This window comes from Lissotriton helveticus, chromosome 11 (assembly GCF_964261635.1).
Source record: "Lissotriton helveticus chromosome 11, aLisHel1.1, whole genome shotgun sequence".
NCBI lineage: Eukaryota > Metazoa > Chordata > Amphibia > Caudata > Salamandridae > Lissotriton > Lissotriton helveticus.
In genome coordinates, this window is record NC_136072.1 from 1,151,682,565 (window position 1) to 1,151,695,468 (window position 12,904).

General features: G+C 44.0%; 1 protein-coding gene across 4 annotated transcripts in view; it reads right to left on the reverse strand.

Moving 5' to 3' along the window:
- The window catches only part of TBX1 (T-box transcription factor 1), a 108,212-nt gene that overhangs the window by 53,000 nt on the left and 42,308 nt on the right, over nt 1-12,904 (reverse strand). For all 4 annotated transcript variants that reach the window (XM_078667940.1, XM_078667939.1, XM_078667942.1 and 1 more), the window contains one exon: nt 7,224-7,325. In XM_078667940.1, coding sequence (XP_078524066.1) covers nt 7,224-7,325 — 102 coding nt within the window. The remainder of the gene's footprint in view (nt 1-7,223; nt 7,326-12,904) is intronic.

Here is a 12,904-nt window from a genome sequence, read left to right on the forward strand (position 1 = left end):
CTCTCCTCGTGTACCCTCTAGAGCAGCACTCTCTTTTATAATGTTCTCTCATCCATTTTCTTCACATCACTTCTCTTTGCCTCCCATTTCTTACAATATTCCACCCTAGAGTCCTCACCCGTCACTCTTTCTTTCCTACCCTTCTTACGCATCCACATTTCATTCTTGTCTCTCTTCCCTCTGCTTCTCCTTTCTCTTCTCCCCTCCACTATTCCCTCAGAATCTTTTTCCCTCCTCCTTCCTATGCTCGCTCCCTCACCCTTCTCCCGCCCTCCATGCCCTTCACTTCTCCAGCCTCCGTCCCATCCTCTCATCCTTATCTCATTGTTTTCGTCCCCTCCGCCATCGTCTCTTCTGTATCTCGTTATCTTCTCCACTCTTGCCTCATTTTCTTTATTTTCTCTCCCTATGCTTATCCGTCCTCATCTCCTTCTGTTCTCCCCACCCTTCTTTCTCATCTTACGATGTTCTTTCCTCGCCTTGCAGCGTCCTACTTCCCCTCTTCCTGCGTAAACCCCTTCTCTTCCCCACATCTGTTTTATTCTCTCCCTGCTCGTCATTTCTAGCATGTTTCCGTTCCCACCGCCATATGTTCACCTCCTCTCTCCCCTCTCCATCCGCCCTTCTCATCTCTTTCTGGCCTCACCTCGACCTCGCACCTTATTTTCTTCAGGACAGTCTGGATGCTTCACAGCTCCTCTGGCCTCCCTGCCCCCTCCCCCCTGATCTCTTTCTTGCTCCTCTCCTCTCCAGCCTCCTTTTCCTCTATAGTCTCTTTCCACTCCCATCTCTTTTGAGTCTGTCTCTTCCACCTACATCCTCGCCCTTATCTCATCCACCCTCCTTTCACCACCTTCCATCCTTTTCTCCTGGTCCTTCTATCCAACTCTTTATCCTCTCACCCCCATCTCTTTCCTGCCCACTCCCCATGCTTCTCCATTTCTTCTATTTTTTGTGCCTTCTTCTCCTCTGATTGTACTCGTTTTTCTTGCCTTCTGCTCCCCTGATTGCACTCGTTTTTTTCTTGCCTTCGGCTCCCCCACTCCATCCATCCATCCATCCCCCCCACTCCATACATCCATCCCCCCCATTTCATCCACCCCCCCACTCCATCCATCCCACTCCACCCATCCATCCCACTCCATCCATCCACCCCCCACTCCATCCATCATCCATCCATCCCCCCACTCCATCCATCCATCCCCCCACTCTATCCATCCATCCCCCCACTCTATCCATCCATCCATCCATCCATCCCCCCACTCCATCCATCCATCCCCCCACTCCACTCTATCCATCCATCCCCCCACTCTATCCATCCATCCATCCATCCATCCCCCCACTCCATCCATCCATCCCCCCACTCCATCTGTCCATCCCACTCCATCCATCCATCCCCCACTCCATCCATCCATCCACCCCCCCACTCCATCCATCCATCCACCCCCCCACTCCATCCATCCATCCATCCCCCCACTCCAACCATCCATCATCCATCCCACTCCATCCATCCATCCATCCATCCCACTCCATCCATCCATCCCACTCCACCCATCCATCCATCCCACTCTATCCATCCATCTATCCACCCCACTCCATCCATCCATCCCCCCAATCCATCCATCCATCCATCCCCCCACTCCATCCATCCATCCCCCCACTCCATCCATCCATCTCACTCCATCCATCCATCCCCCCACTCCATCCATCCATCCATCCATCCCACCCCATCCATCCATCCACCCCACTCCTTCCATCCATCCATCCCACTCCATCCATCCATCCCCCCCACTCCATCCATCCATCTCACTCCATCCATCCATCCATCCCCCCACTCCATCCATCCATCCATCCATCCCCCCACTCCATCCATCCATACCCCCACTCCATCCATCCATCCCCCCACTCCATCCATCCATCCCCCGACTCCATCCATCCCTCCCCGCCCCACACTCCATCCCTCCCCCGCCCCACACTCCATCCCTCCCCCGCCCCACACCCCATCCCTCCTCCGCCCCACACTCCATCCCTCCCCCGCCCCACACTCCATCCCTCCCCCGCCCCACACTCCATCCCTCCCCTGCCCCACACTCCTTCCCTCCCCCGCCCCACACTGCATCCCTCGCCCACACTCCATCCCTCACCCACTATGCGCTACCACAGCATCACTGAACGCCACAGCATCACTCGTCGCCGCCACAACATCATTCAGAGCCACCACAGCATCAATCTGTGCAACCATTCAACAACAACTGATTCAAATATGTTCTCTCAATGTTTCAAACTTTATTACAAATGTCACAAAAAAATGTTAATATTTCACTTCTGTTCTTGTATTTTCATCACAATAAAATACACTAAACATAATCTTCCAAAAAGTTATTTGCAAAAGTTTAAGCTATTGCAATTAGAAATGACAATAACTTTTATTTAAGTATTAAATATTGGAAAAAATACAACCCATTGTTATTTTTAATATTAATACATCTAAGTCATGTAAATACAACACATATTGCATTACAAATGCTATAGGTGTCACGTTTGCAAAAGTTAACACTATTGGCATTGTAAATGACAAAGTTATTAATTTCGTTATTTTCAAAACAAAAACATAAATAAAAAATTTGTCATTTACAATACTAATACCCCTAACTTTACTAATGCGAGCCCTATTGCATTGCAAACGTATTATTTATAACATTTTTAAAAGATTGTGATTTGTCAGATCAATACATGTAAGACAGGGGAAAACTAAACATGTACCTTTACTAATGCCATAGATGTAACATTTGCTAAATGTATAGCTATTGGCATTTCAAATAACAAAATTAATACTTTTATAATTTGTAAAACATAAACAAAAATTAAAAAATATTTACATTTACCACACCAAAATCTTAAACTTTTCTATTGCGAGACCTATTGCATTTTCAATGCTTGTTTTCTAGGGAACCTAAAATCATGGCAGTCTGTCTTGCATTATATTATCGGGGCTTTTGTCCGCATAGCAACGTTGGAGATGGTCGTGGTGCCTGAAACTTTATTCCAAAAGTGGCTGATATCCATCGATCTATCGGTCTGTCTGTCTGTCTGTCTAGTTCACTGAGCCATCCTACCAGTTTGAGATGGTTGAGTCTAGTAATATATGACCTATAACCACTGGATTACAATGTAATTAGACGGCCAGCATTATAATATCGTAAGTTAAGCCCCCTTCTTTCTTTTAAAGGATGAGGGTGCCGAGGTGGTGTGGGCTGGCCGACCCCGAAGGCGTGCACCGGTCCCGGTAGAATGAGGAACAATCCTATCTTATAAAGATCACATTTTTTTATTTTGTGGCATGCTAAATTTACACAATTCTGCCCATTTTGCTGCTGTGAAATTTTCCACACTTTTCCCTGCTGGAGGCTGTCTCGAGAAAAAATGTGAACGAGACATTATCTCCTGAAGTCACCCCCATTACTTGTATCTCGAGCAAACATTTGACTACAAGTTACGCCCCTGAATGTATTTTACAAAATGTGCCGCACTTTTGTGTCACACTTGTAAAATATTATAAAACACTGTGAAAAATATTCACAATTTTGCACACTCCAAATTGACATTCTATTCGTGAAAGTTGAATTAATTGCAAATAGCTCAGCAGTAGCTTGAATGAGCAGTGATTTTTAACATAATACTTCAGCGCTTTTTGTCTTCTCTTTACTAAAGGCAAACAGTACAATCTAGTAGTTCATTTACACGTGGATTGAATTAATGTGCCTTGGTTCTGTTCAACTTTCATAAATAGATTGTTGATAAAAACAAGTCCGCCCAATTATGTGATTCTGTGACTGCAGTGTTTACGGAATATTTATTGTTGAACTAAACTTGATTTGACACCTAATTTGCCACATAATTTTCAGATACCAACAAAAAATTGTTTCTACCTCACCTGGATCAAAGTAATTCTGCTAGAGACTACCACACAGAGCCAAATAATTTGCCTTTTCTTGACAAAATTGTTGATAATCCTGACATTTAATTTCATCTTCATTTCCACAAAATCCTTGTGTCACAGACAATGGTACATCTCTGCATAGTAGGGCCGTGCTGTCATTAAGATGACGAAAACCACATTTCACAGAAACCTGTGAAATATATTCAGTAATTCACAGTTTACCACTTAATTTTGTGTAATAAAAGCACCCTGACATGTTTCTATGTGTAGCGCGTGTACCATGGTGTGTGTGTCTGCGCGTGTGTGAGAGAGATAGTGCCTCTTTAATTACCTTTATTTTGCTCTGTACATAGTAAAAATTCTATTTGCTATTCACATTGGATCACTGTGACATGCCTGTATTATACTTTTTCACTTTACTTTGATTCTTTAAAAAAATAGTGCAGTTTAATTAGATGGAGGCGGAGTTTATTGCAAGGGGTCCAAAAAGTGATTTTTCCATTTTGATTTCCAAAGGGAAGAAATACTGGTCCAATTACACTAAACACGGAAGCCCCCCGATTCAGTGTATTTTTGCATGTGTGTGTGGGTTTGATTTTAAACAACCGAAATATAAAATAGTAACAAATTGAGGATTGTACAGGTTTTAACTCGACTCCCTCCACAGGGTTAAGTAACAGTTTACAATGTTTTTAATGTGGCTTTGCAAATAGTGAAAAACTTGCAATTTCACATACATGTTTACCTTTAACTAAGTATGCTGATCTGAGCTTTTCCCCTTCAGAGCCAGTTGCAAAAAACATATTTTCTTTCAGTGACTGGATTGATATTGTAAAATGATTTGGATGCAAACTACTTAATCAATACTAACATCCTGTCTGCAGATAAATATTTGTCAATTCACAGCGTTTTTATTGTAACTAGTGGTGTTCAAAATCTATGTCATTTGCTTTTGGGTAATTCTGTGAAATTTCAGGAAAATGTTATGAAACTACATGTAATTGCGTGGAATGCAAAACTGGCATTTGGAGCTAATTCTTAGCCTGGAATCCTTCCTTGTGTCCATTATAACCCAAAAACGCATTATCTTCTAGAAAAGAAAAACAAGCACAAGCAAACAAGCACAACAAAACAATACCTCCTGATCTGTCCTTTGCGATCTGTGCAGGCCATACATTTATTGTGAACAGCCTTTAAAAAAGCAACGTGGCAACCAGCATAGCTCTGGGAATTTCTCATAACAAGAGTAAAGTGAAATTACCAACATTACGTGAGAATTCACCAGCGTAGCGCAAATTCCACCTAGGTTTAAATTTAACCAATATCTTTTGAATTGTATATTTACGATTGACCCTAGCAGCGCAATCAAGCTACGGTTGTCCTAAAAGCAATGCAATTTATAAAAATCAGTATTTGAACCTGACATTCTTGCTAAGGGTGATTTAGATACTTTCATTTAATGGCTCCATAGAACCAGAGACTTGTCTATATAGGGGTATAGATTACATATTTGGGTGCGTTGATTGATTTCATTTCACAGGAGTCTGTGGATTCGAACCCATGTATGTCACAGAGATGCAATGTTCTTTCTTGCCTGGGACGTAGTTGATGGGACGTTCAGGTTTCGTCCAATGACAGGCCTGGCTTCAGACTAACATCCTTCCATAATTCGTCTCCACGCAGGACAATGCATTTAGATAACGCAGCCCCAAACCACTTTACAGCCTGTAAGAATTCCCCTTTGTGTAATTAGCAACCTTTTCAAGAAAGCTAAGAAAAACCGAACATTCTGATTGCAATCAGTGGCTATTGTTAGCTGAGCCCTGCTGGCATCCGCTTCTGAAATCTTTCTTGAAGGTGCTTTTTAACAAGACATCTTTTTTTCACAAAACCTTGCATTTTTAACTACATAAATATTTGGTTTTCTCTTCTCTTTGCTACAAACACCCATGGTTGGACTAGCCACTCTGACGTTTCTGGCAATTCCCTAGTGGCCTGAAGGCCAGAGGCTCTGCTTTCAGAGCCGCGTGTGTCTGCCCTCATCCAAACATGGCCGCCCCAGCCAGGGGCGCAATGAAACTTGAGGGAACCCCCTGCAAAGTACATGGAGACTCCCCCAGGACCCCGTCAGTGGCGCTCTGGCCAGGGGCAGTGCCAGAGGAGCCCCCCTGGAGCTCAGGGTCCCCACTGCACCACAGGGGCTGAGGGGGCAAATGCTACACCACTGTCATCAGGCCGTTCTAGGCTGGCGGGTCAGGCCGTTTGTGTGTTTTTTGTCTGGGTGATTTTGGTTCCTGTATGTTGGTCCATACAAACTCCATTGTTTAGTATTTCACACACTGTTTTCAATTAAAAATTCACTCTTTGAAAACAAAACACGATTTTTCACACTACTTTCAACAAAATAACCATGCAATATTAAAAAAAAATGAGGGGTGAGCATTAACTCTGGTCCCTTGTAGCCGTATCGGCTTGCTGGCGACATTTACACAGCTCTTTGCATAGGGCCTTGTGGTTTATGAACAATCCGTCAGTGCCAATTTACGACCGCATGAAGCAAGTGCGCACAAGATTACGGCTCCACATACATTAGTCAGCCCAGAGCAGGACCTCTTGGTAACCCCCTGTCTTTAGACGCGGCAGAGCTGCTTCTTACCGCAACACTTGAGGCCCGAATCACAAAGCTACTTACGTGTAGTAAAGTTATCTCTGCGCTCGGGTGGAATCTCCCCACTCGGGGCAGAATCTCCCCACTCGGGGCAGAATCTCCACACTCGGGGCAGAATCTCCCCACTCGGGGCAGAATTTCCCCACTCGGGGCAGAATCTCCACACTCGGGGCTGAATCTCCACACTCGGGGCAGAATTTCCCCACTTGGGGCTGAATCTCCACACTCTGGGCAGAATTTCCCCACTCGGGGCAGAATCTCCACACTCGGGGCAGAATCTCCACACTCGGGGCAGAATCTCCACACTCGGGGCAGAATCTCCACACTTGGGGCAGAATCTCCACACTCGGGGCAGAATCTCCACACTCGGGGCAGAATTTCCCCACTCGGGGTGGAATCTCCCCACTCGGGGCAGAATCTCCACACTTGGGGCAGAATCTCCACATCCGGGGCGGAATCTCCACATTGCGGTTCTCAGTGCAGAGATTCTGCACTCATAACTTTACTACACATAAGTACCATCGAGAATTGAGCCCAAAACATCTGCCCACCCCTCAGACAGAGCCGTCTCCCTCAGCACAGGTCTGCGCTGCTATACACGTTGCTTTCACTCACCGATACCGCTTGTCGTCCACCGGCACGAAGTCCATGAGCAGCATGTAGTCGGCCATGGGGTCCATCCCGAAGATCTTCACCTGGAAGGTGGGGAACATGCGCCTGGCGAGGGAGAGAAACCAAGGAGGCGTTAATCGACCAGTAGAGCCTGGCACCAGGAAGCTGCAACACGGTGAACTATGCACCCCTTCCCCGGTCGGAACCAGGCCCCCCACACCACTCTCCCCCCAGAAGAACGGGACAGCTGGTACATGCCCTCTCATTGGCATATCTGTTTGTTGGGGAACATGCCACCTGTGGGCACTGAGATGACATTCACTCTCTTCACCCATGAAGAGTGATTTCCCTAGGACACCATAGTTTGAGTAACACAATCTAAGAAGGTGTAGCAGGTGGGGACTGTCTCCCTCTTACCCCACGCGTCTCGCTCACGCTGGAGTGACAACTGCTTCTCGCTGCTGCGAAGCGCCGCAAATACCGACCCATCCTGTATCTTGAGCTTCTCGTTTTGAGATACTCCCAGAGTTCAAATACAGCATATGTGAGGGTATTATTATATTATCATAGTAGTATCAATAGTTGAGATGGGTCAGGCGTGTCCAATCCTTGTTACTCAGGAACCCAGGCCTTGCTTCCACGCCGTATGTGTATAAAGTAAACCTAGCTCACTGAGATGAAATGGAGTCCGAAGAAAGAGACTTCAGAGGAAGAAAGTGAAAAGAAAGAGAAAAAAAGAGAAAAAAAACAGAAGCAACACTGCCAGAATCAAGTTTCTTGGATGCTTCCTCCTTAAATCTCTACATAGTCTGATCCCGTCGCCTTCTTTTTCTGCAATCTGCCTTCCGCCGCCTTCACTCGTGAAACTGTCCCTCCGTAGAGGTCTAAACACCTCCCGTTCTCCCATCACCATAAGCTGGCATCTCTTTGGTGCTCTTGGGCATTTCGGGCAGATCACCCTATGATCCTTTGACCCTTCCGTATGATCCTTTGACCCTTCCATATGATCCTTTGACCCTTCCATATGATCCTTTGACCCTTCCATTTGATCCTTTCATATCCCTCCTTCATGTTAATGCGCTATAGCGCCGAGAGACCCTCTCGGGGGTGATTTGTTTTGTGCTATATAAATCTAAATAACAGATCAAACCTGATCAAACCTCAGGGTCTGTTGTGTCTGGAACAGAACTTTAACTAGTCTCTTCCTCAGCCAGTCAGTCCTCTCTACTGGTTAGGAGTTCCCAATTCCCTGTGCCTGACCATCTCCCTTCATATGAAGCTTCTCTTGAATTAATGACTTGGTCAATTGAATGAATGACCTTCTTTCAATCTTACAAAGATAACTCACACAAACTGCCTTCCTTCTCCCTCATCCGCACTGTGCGAGTTTCCGTGTGTCTCCTGGACAGATTTGAATAAACTCTAAAAGTTTATACATAGTTAGTAGTCTGGTGCATTGAACATTCTTGTTCACCCAACCTGTATTTGTGGAAGTTTATGATCTTCCAAAGTTGGTGAGGGATGGTTTCCCATTAAATTTAAGGACATTAGTGAGACAAGAGAAGGTGGTGGGGGGGTCGGCTTGCAGAAGGCAGGGATTGTCCATAAATTCGTAGATGCGTGACTATTCGCAGACGTTCCTTTTCACCATATATGTTTGTGCAGGTAAAGTAAGTGAATGGACACTTTTGCAATATTTACTGATGACAAGGTTTAATCTACTGGAAATAATCACACGCACATGTTATAAAGTGGCAATGATTCAGAAAATCTGCATTTGTCTGTGATTGTGCACAGGTTAGCCACCATTTTTTGTCAATTTCATAATAGTAGGAAGGTTACTTCAAGAGCAGGAGAATGAGTGTAGATTTCAGGTTTTTCTAACCCCTAGATTCTTAACAAGGCCACAAAAATATCATATTCTCCTCTCACCCATAAATCGGTTCCTTTCTTCTCTTCTTTTCCCACTACTTTGTTTTCTTTCTCTTCCCTTCAGCTCTACCTTTGAATCTTTCATCAATGTATTTCTATTTTTAAGTCTGGACCCCTCCTCACCCCCCTCCTCACCCATTAAACACCACCTGTGAGATCCGTTCATCACAGGCCTTTCATCGCCAATGTTGATTCTCCCTGTATCTCTTTCTCGTCTTCATCACAGCTTGTTTCTTTTTACAGAGTCAATAAAAGTAATGCAGCTCTATTTAATTCATAGGTTAACTTGTCAATCCAATGAACTGTAAAGTCCATCAGGTTTTTGGAATAATTAAAAAATATATACATTTGATACATTAGCATTAATTATCTAAATACGTCAGCATCGACCAAAATCTTAATCTCATCCCCCACATTAAAAATGCAGCCAAAAGTGTTCTTTTTACCCTTCACCACCTCAAAAAAATTAAACCTTTTATTCCAGCTGATGATTTCAAAATCGTGGTACAATCACTTGTCCTTTCCAAGATCGATGATGGCAACGCCATGCTTGCAGGCACCCCTAAAGTCCACCTTGCACCGATCAAATCTGTTCTCAACCTAGCCGCCAGACTTATTTCTGATTGTAAAAAGTTTGATCATATCTCCCCTGTCCTCAAAAACCTAAACTGGTTTCCAGTTGAAGGATGATCCACATATAAGATTGCTTGTATCACGCACAAAGCCCTTCACCAAAACACCCCTTCTTACCTTTCTATCAAGCTTCAAAAAGCAGGATGCTCCAGGTCCCTGAGGAGCACTAACTCCATTACGCTGATCCCTCCTAAACTGAAACGTAAAAAGAGCCAATCTAGTGCATTCTCTGGTACGGCTCCGATGATTTGGAATTCTTTCCCCAAAGACCTTCGCTGCAACCCCTCTTACCCTCTCCTCAAAAAAAGACTCAAAGCACTTCTCCTCAACAAACACTGGGGTTCCTAATGTTTTCTACTCTGACCCTGCTCATTACCGCTTTACTGTGATTCACATTTTACCCATCCCCTCTCCTTCTTTCCATTCTCTCACTCCCCCTCTCTACACCCCCTTCTCTCCCTAATTGCATCCCCCCTGTATCCCACTTTTTATACCGTTGCTTCTCTGCCCCCTCACGCACGCAATGCAATGTTTTACCTTTCTGTTGAATCTTCCTTCACATTATAAATTGTTTATTATTTCTGAATATGTCTACCTACCTTGTAAAGCGCTCTGATACTCTTGGGTCTAGCAGCTCTATATAAAACCTCATAAATAAATCAATAAATAAATCTATAGTCATTGTGATCTTCAGAAACGAACTGCAGTTTACCATGCACAGGTTCGAGCAAAGCAGACCAATTTAAGTGCCCTTTTCAAGTCTATGTCCAATTATTTTAATTTTTGAACTTTATTCATTTATTGTTCAGTTAATTAAAACCGTAACAATATTACAAACACTATTTAGAAAAAGAGCAAATTGCATAAAAGTTAAATTTCTCTAAAACATCTTAAAATGTATGTAATTATAAAATATACTTCATGTTTTATCACTGCTCAGATTTAGATTTCAGTTCTTGTTCATGAGTACGTAAAATTGTAATCAATTTACAGTTCATTTGGGGGTCAGTGGAATCCATTCCTCTTTTGATAGCTGTTCTCCATGACTTTATGCCTCTGTCCTTTTAGGCTCGTCCATGAATTACCATAGACTGCTCACACCTCTTCTGCACTTATCCCGCTCCTCACCTCCACCTTCACTCTTAGTTTCACTTCTCCTTCCTCTGTGCCCCGTTTAAATATTGTTTACTTTCCTACCTCTATGTGATTCTCCTTTGCGCAAGTGTACTTAGGTTGTTTGTGGCTGCCACGCTTACGCTCCCAGGGGCCTTTGTCTGTTTTCTCTGAATGTGCAAAAATATGGGAATGTTTTCTGGGTTTCTCTTCCTGCTGTGTCTCATCCCAAATCCATTTACAATCCGTGGGAAAACTACCCCGGAGCTACTGCATGGAACGCTAATTTCCAGGTTCAGAATATGCACCGGTTTTACAACATAAATACTCCTGGTGTAATGCCATAATCCTCATTTACTTAACGAAGCTGCCCATGAGACTGTTCAAATGCCATAAAAAAGAGAACCAAGATGTGGATAAGAAGAAGAAGAAAGTGGGGAGCACAAAGTAGACAACAAGGAGAGAGGCAGAAACACTATGGAGGTGAGAAGATCAGGAAAAACTAAGCGTAAGATGATAGAGGCCAAGAAGAAGGAGAGGTTGGAGGAGAAGAGAACCAAGATGTGGACAAGAGGAGTAAGAAGATGAAGAAAACAAAGTAGACAACACGATGAGAAGGAGACGCAAGATGGTGTGAGAAGATCAGGAACACTAAGTGCAAGATGATGGAGGCCAAAAAGAAGGAGAGGATTGAGGAGAAGAGAACGAAGAGGTCGACAAGAAGAAGTAGGTGGAGAGCACAAAGTAGACAACAAGAAGAGAGGCAGACACAAGATGGGGTGAGATGAAGAAGATGGAGAGGATGAATAAGAACATAACAAGAAGGTAAGCAAGGAAAAGGAAAAGACAATAAAAAATAAGAGGGTGGACAACAAGGAGAGATGATGAAACAGGATGGAGAATGAGACGATCAGTAAAATGAAGAGTGACCGTAAGAGGATACAGGCCGAGAAGAAGCTGACTGAGATGATAGAGACCAAGAAGAGAGAAGACAGACCGGAAATACAAGAATGAGAAGATGGTGAACTAGATGGAGACCAATAAGACGGACAAGAAACAGATAAATGGCATTAGGTGGAAGACAAGAAAAGACAGAGAAGAAGAATGAGAAAGAGACAAACACAGAAGACAAGAGCAAGAACAGAGACAAATTGACAATGGAAGACAAGAGGGGAAATAGAAAGGAGAATTAGAAAAATATAATAGAAGACCAAGAACAAGATTGACAAGAAGAAGAAGATAAAGGACTAACAAGAGAAAGAGAAGGTAAATATGTTGGAGACGTGCTATAATAAGAACAGAAGACAAAGGGGAGCACGAGGAAGAACACGACGGAGAACAAGAAGATGGAAAACAAAAAGCTGATGAGGTACAAGAGGATGGATGACAAGAAAATAGAGAAGAGACTAAAAGCAAGAAGAAGGTGAGGAGGAAGGAGGAGAACAACAACAGCAATGATACAATAGAAACGGAGAACAAAGAGATAAGAACATAGATGCCAGGGAGAACAATCCAAAGAAAAGATGGTGAGTCTGAAGAAGAGGACGAGGTGATCAGGAGGAAGATGGAGGGGGTGATATGGAACAAAAATATGGAAAAGAAGGAAAGAAGGGGGCGAGAAGACGGAGAACAGGTGAAAGAAGAAGAGAAACACAAAGTTAGGGGTACCCCTGAAGAAGTCCTGGACGAAGGGGTGGGGGTGTTGTATGAAAAGGACACCCCTCGAGGGGGCAAGGAAGAAGAGGGCATTAACATCAAATCACAATTTATGGGGACTGGTAACAAGTTATCCCACATCAACATCAACATCTATATGGCCCCACTGGAGAGTGTAGTACTGCCACTGGGTATTAAGATCATCAGTTATGCTGATGACACTCAGTTGGTGGTAGGGCTTCCCCAGTCGGCAAACCAACCCGACAGGCTGCACACGTGTCTGGCTAATATCTTTACTTGGATGTGTAGCTCAGCACTCAAACTCAACGGCTCAAAGACGGAATTGATGA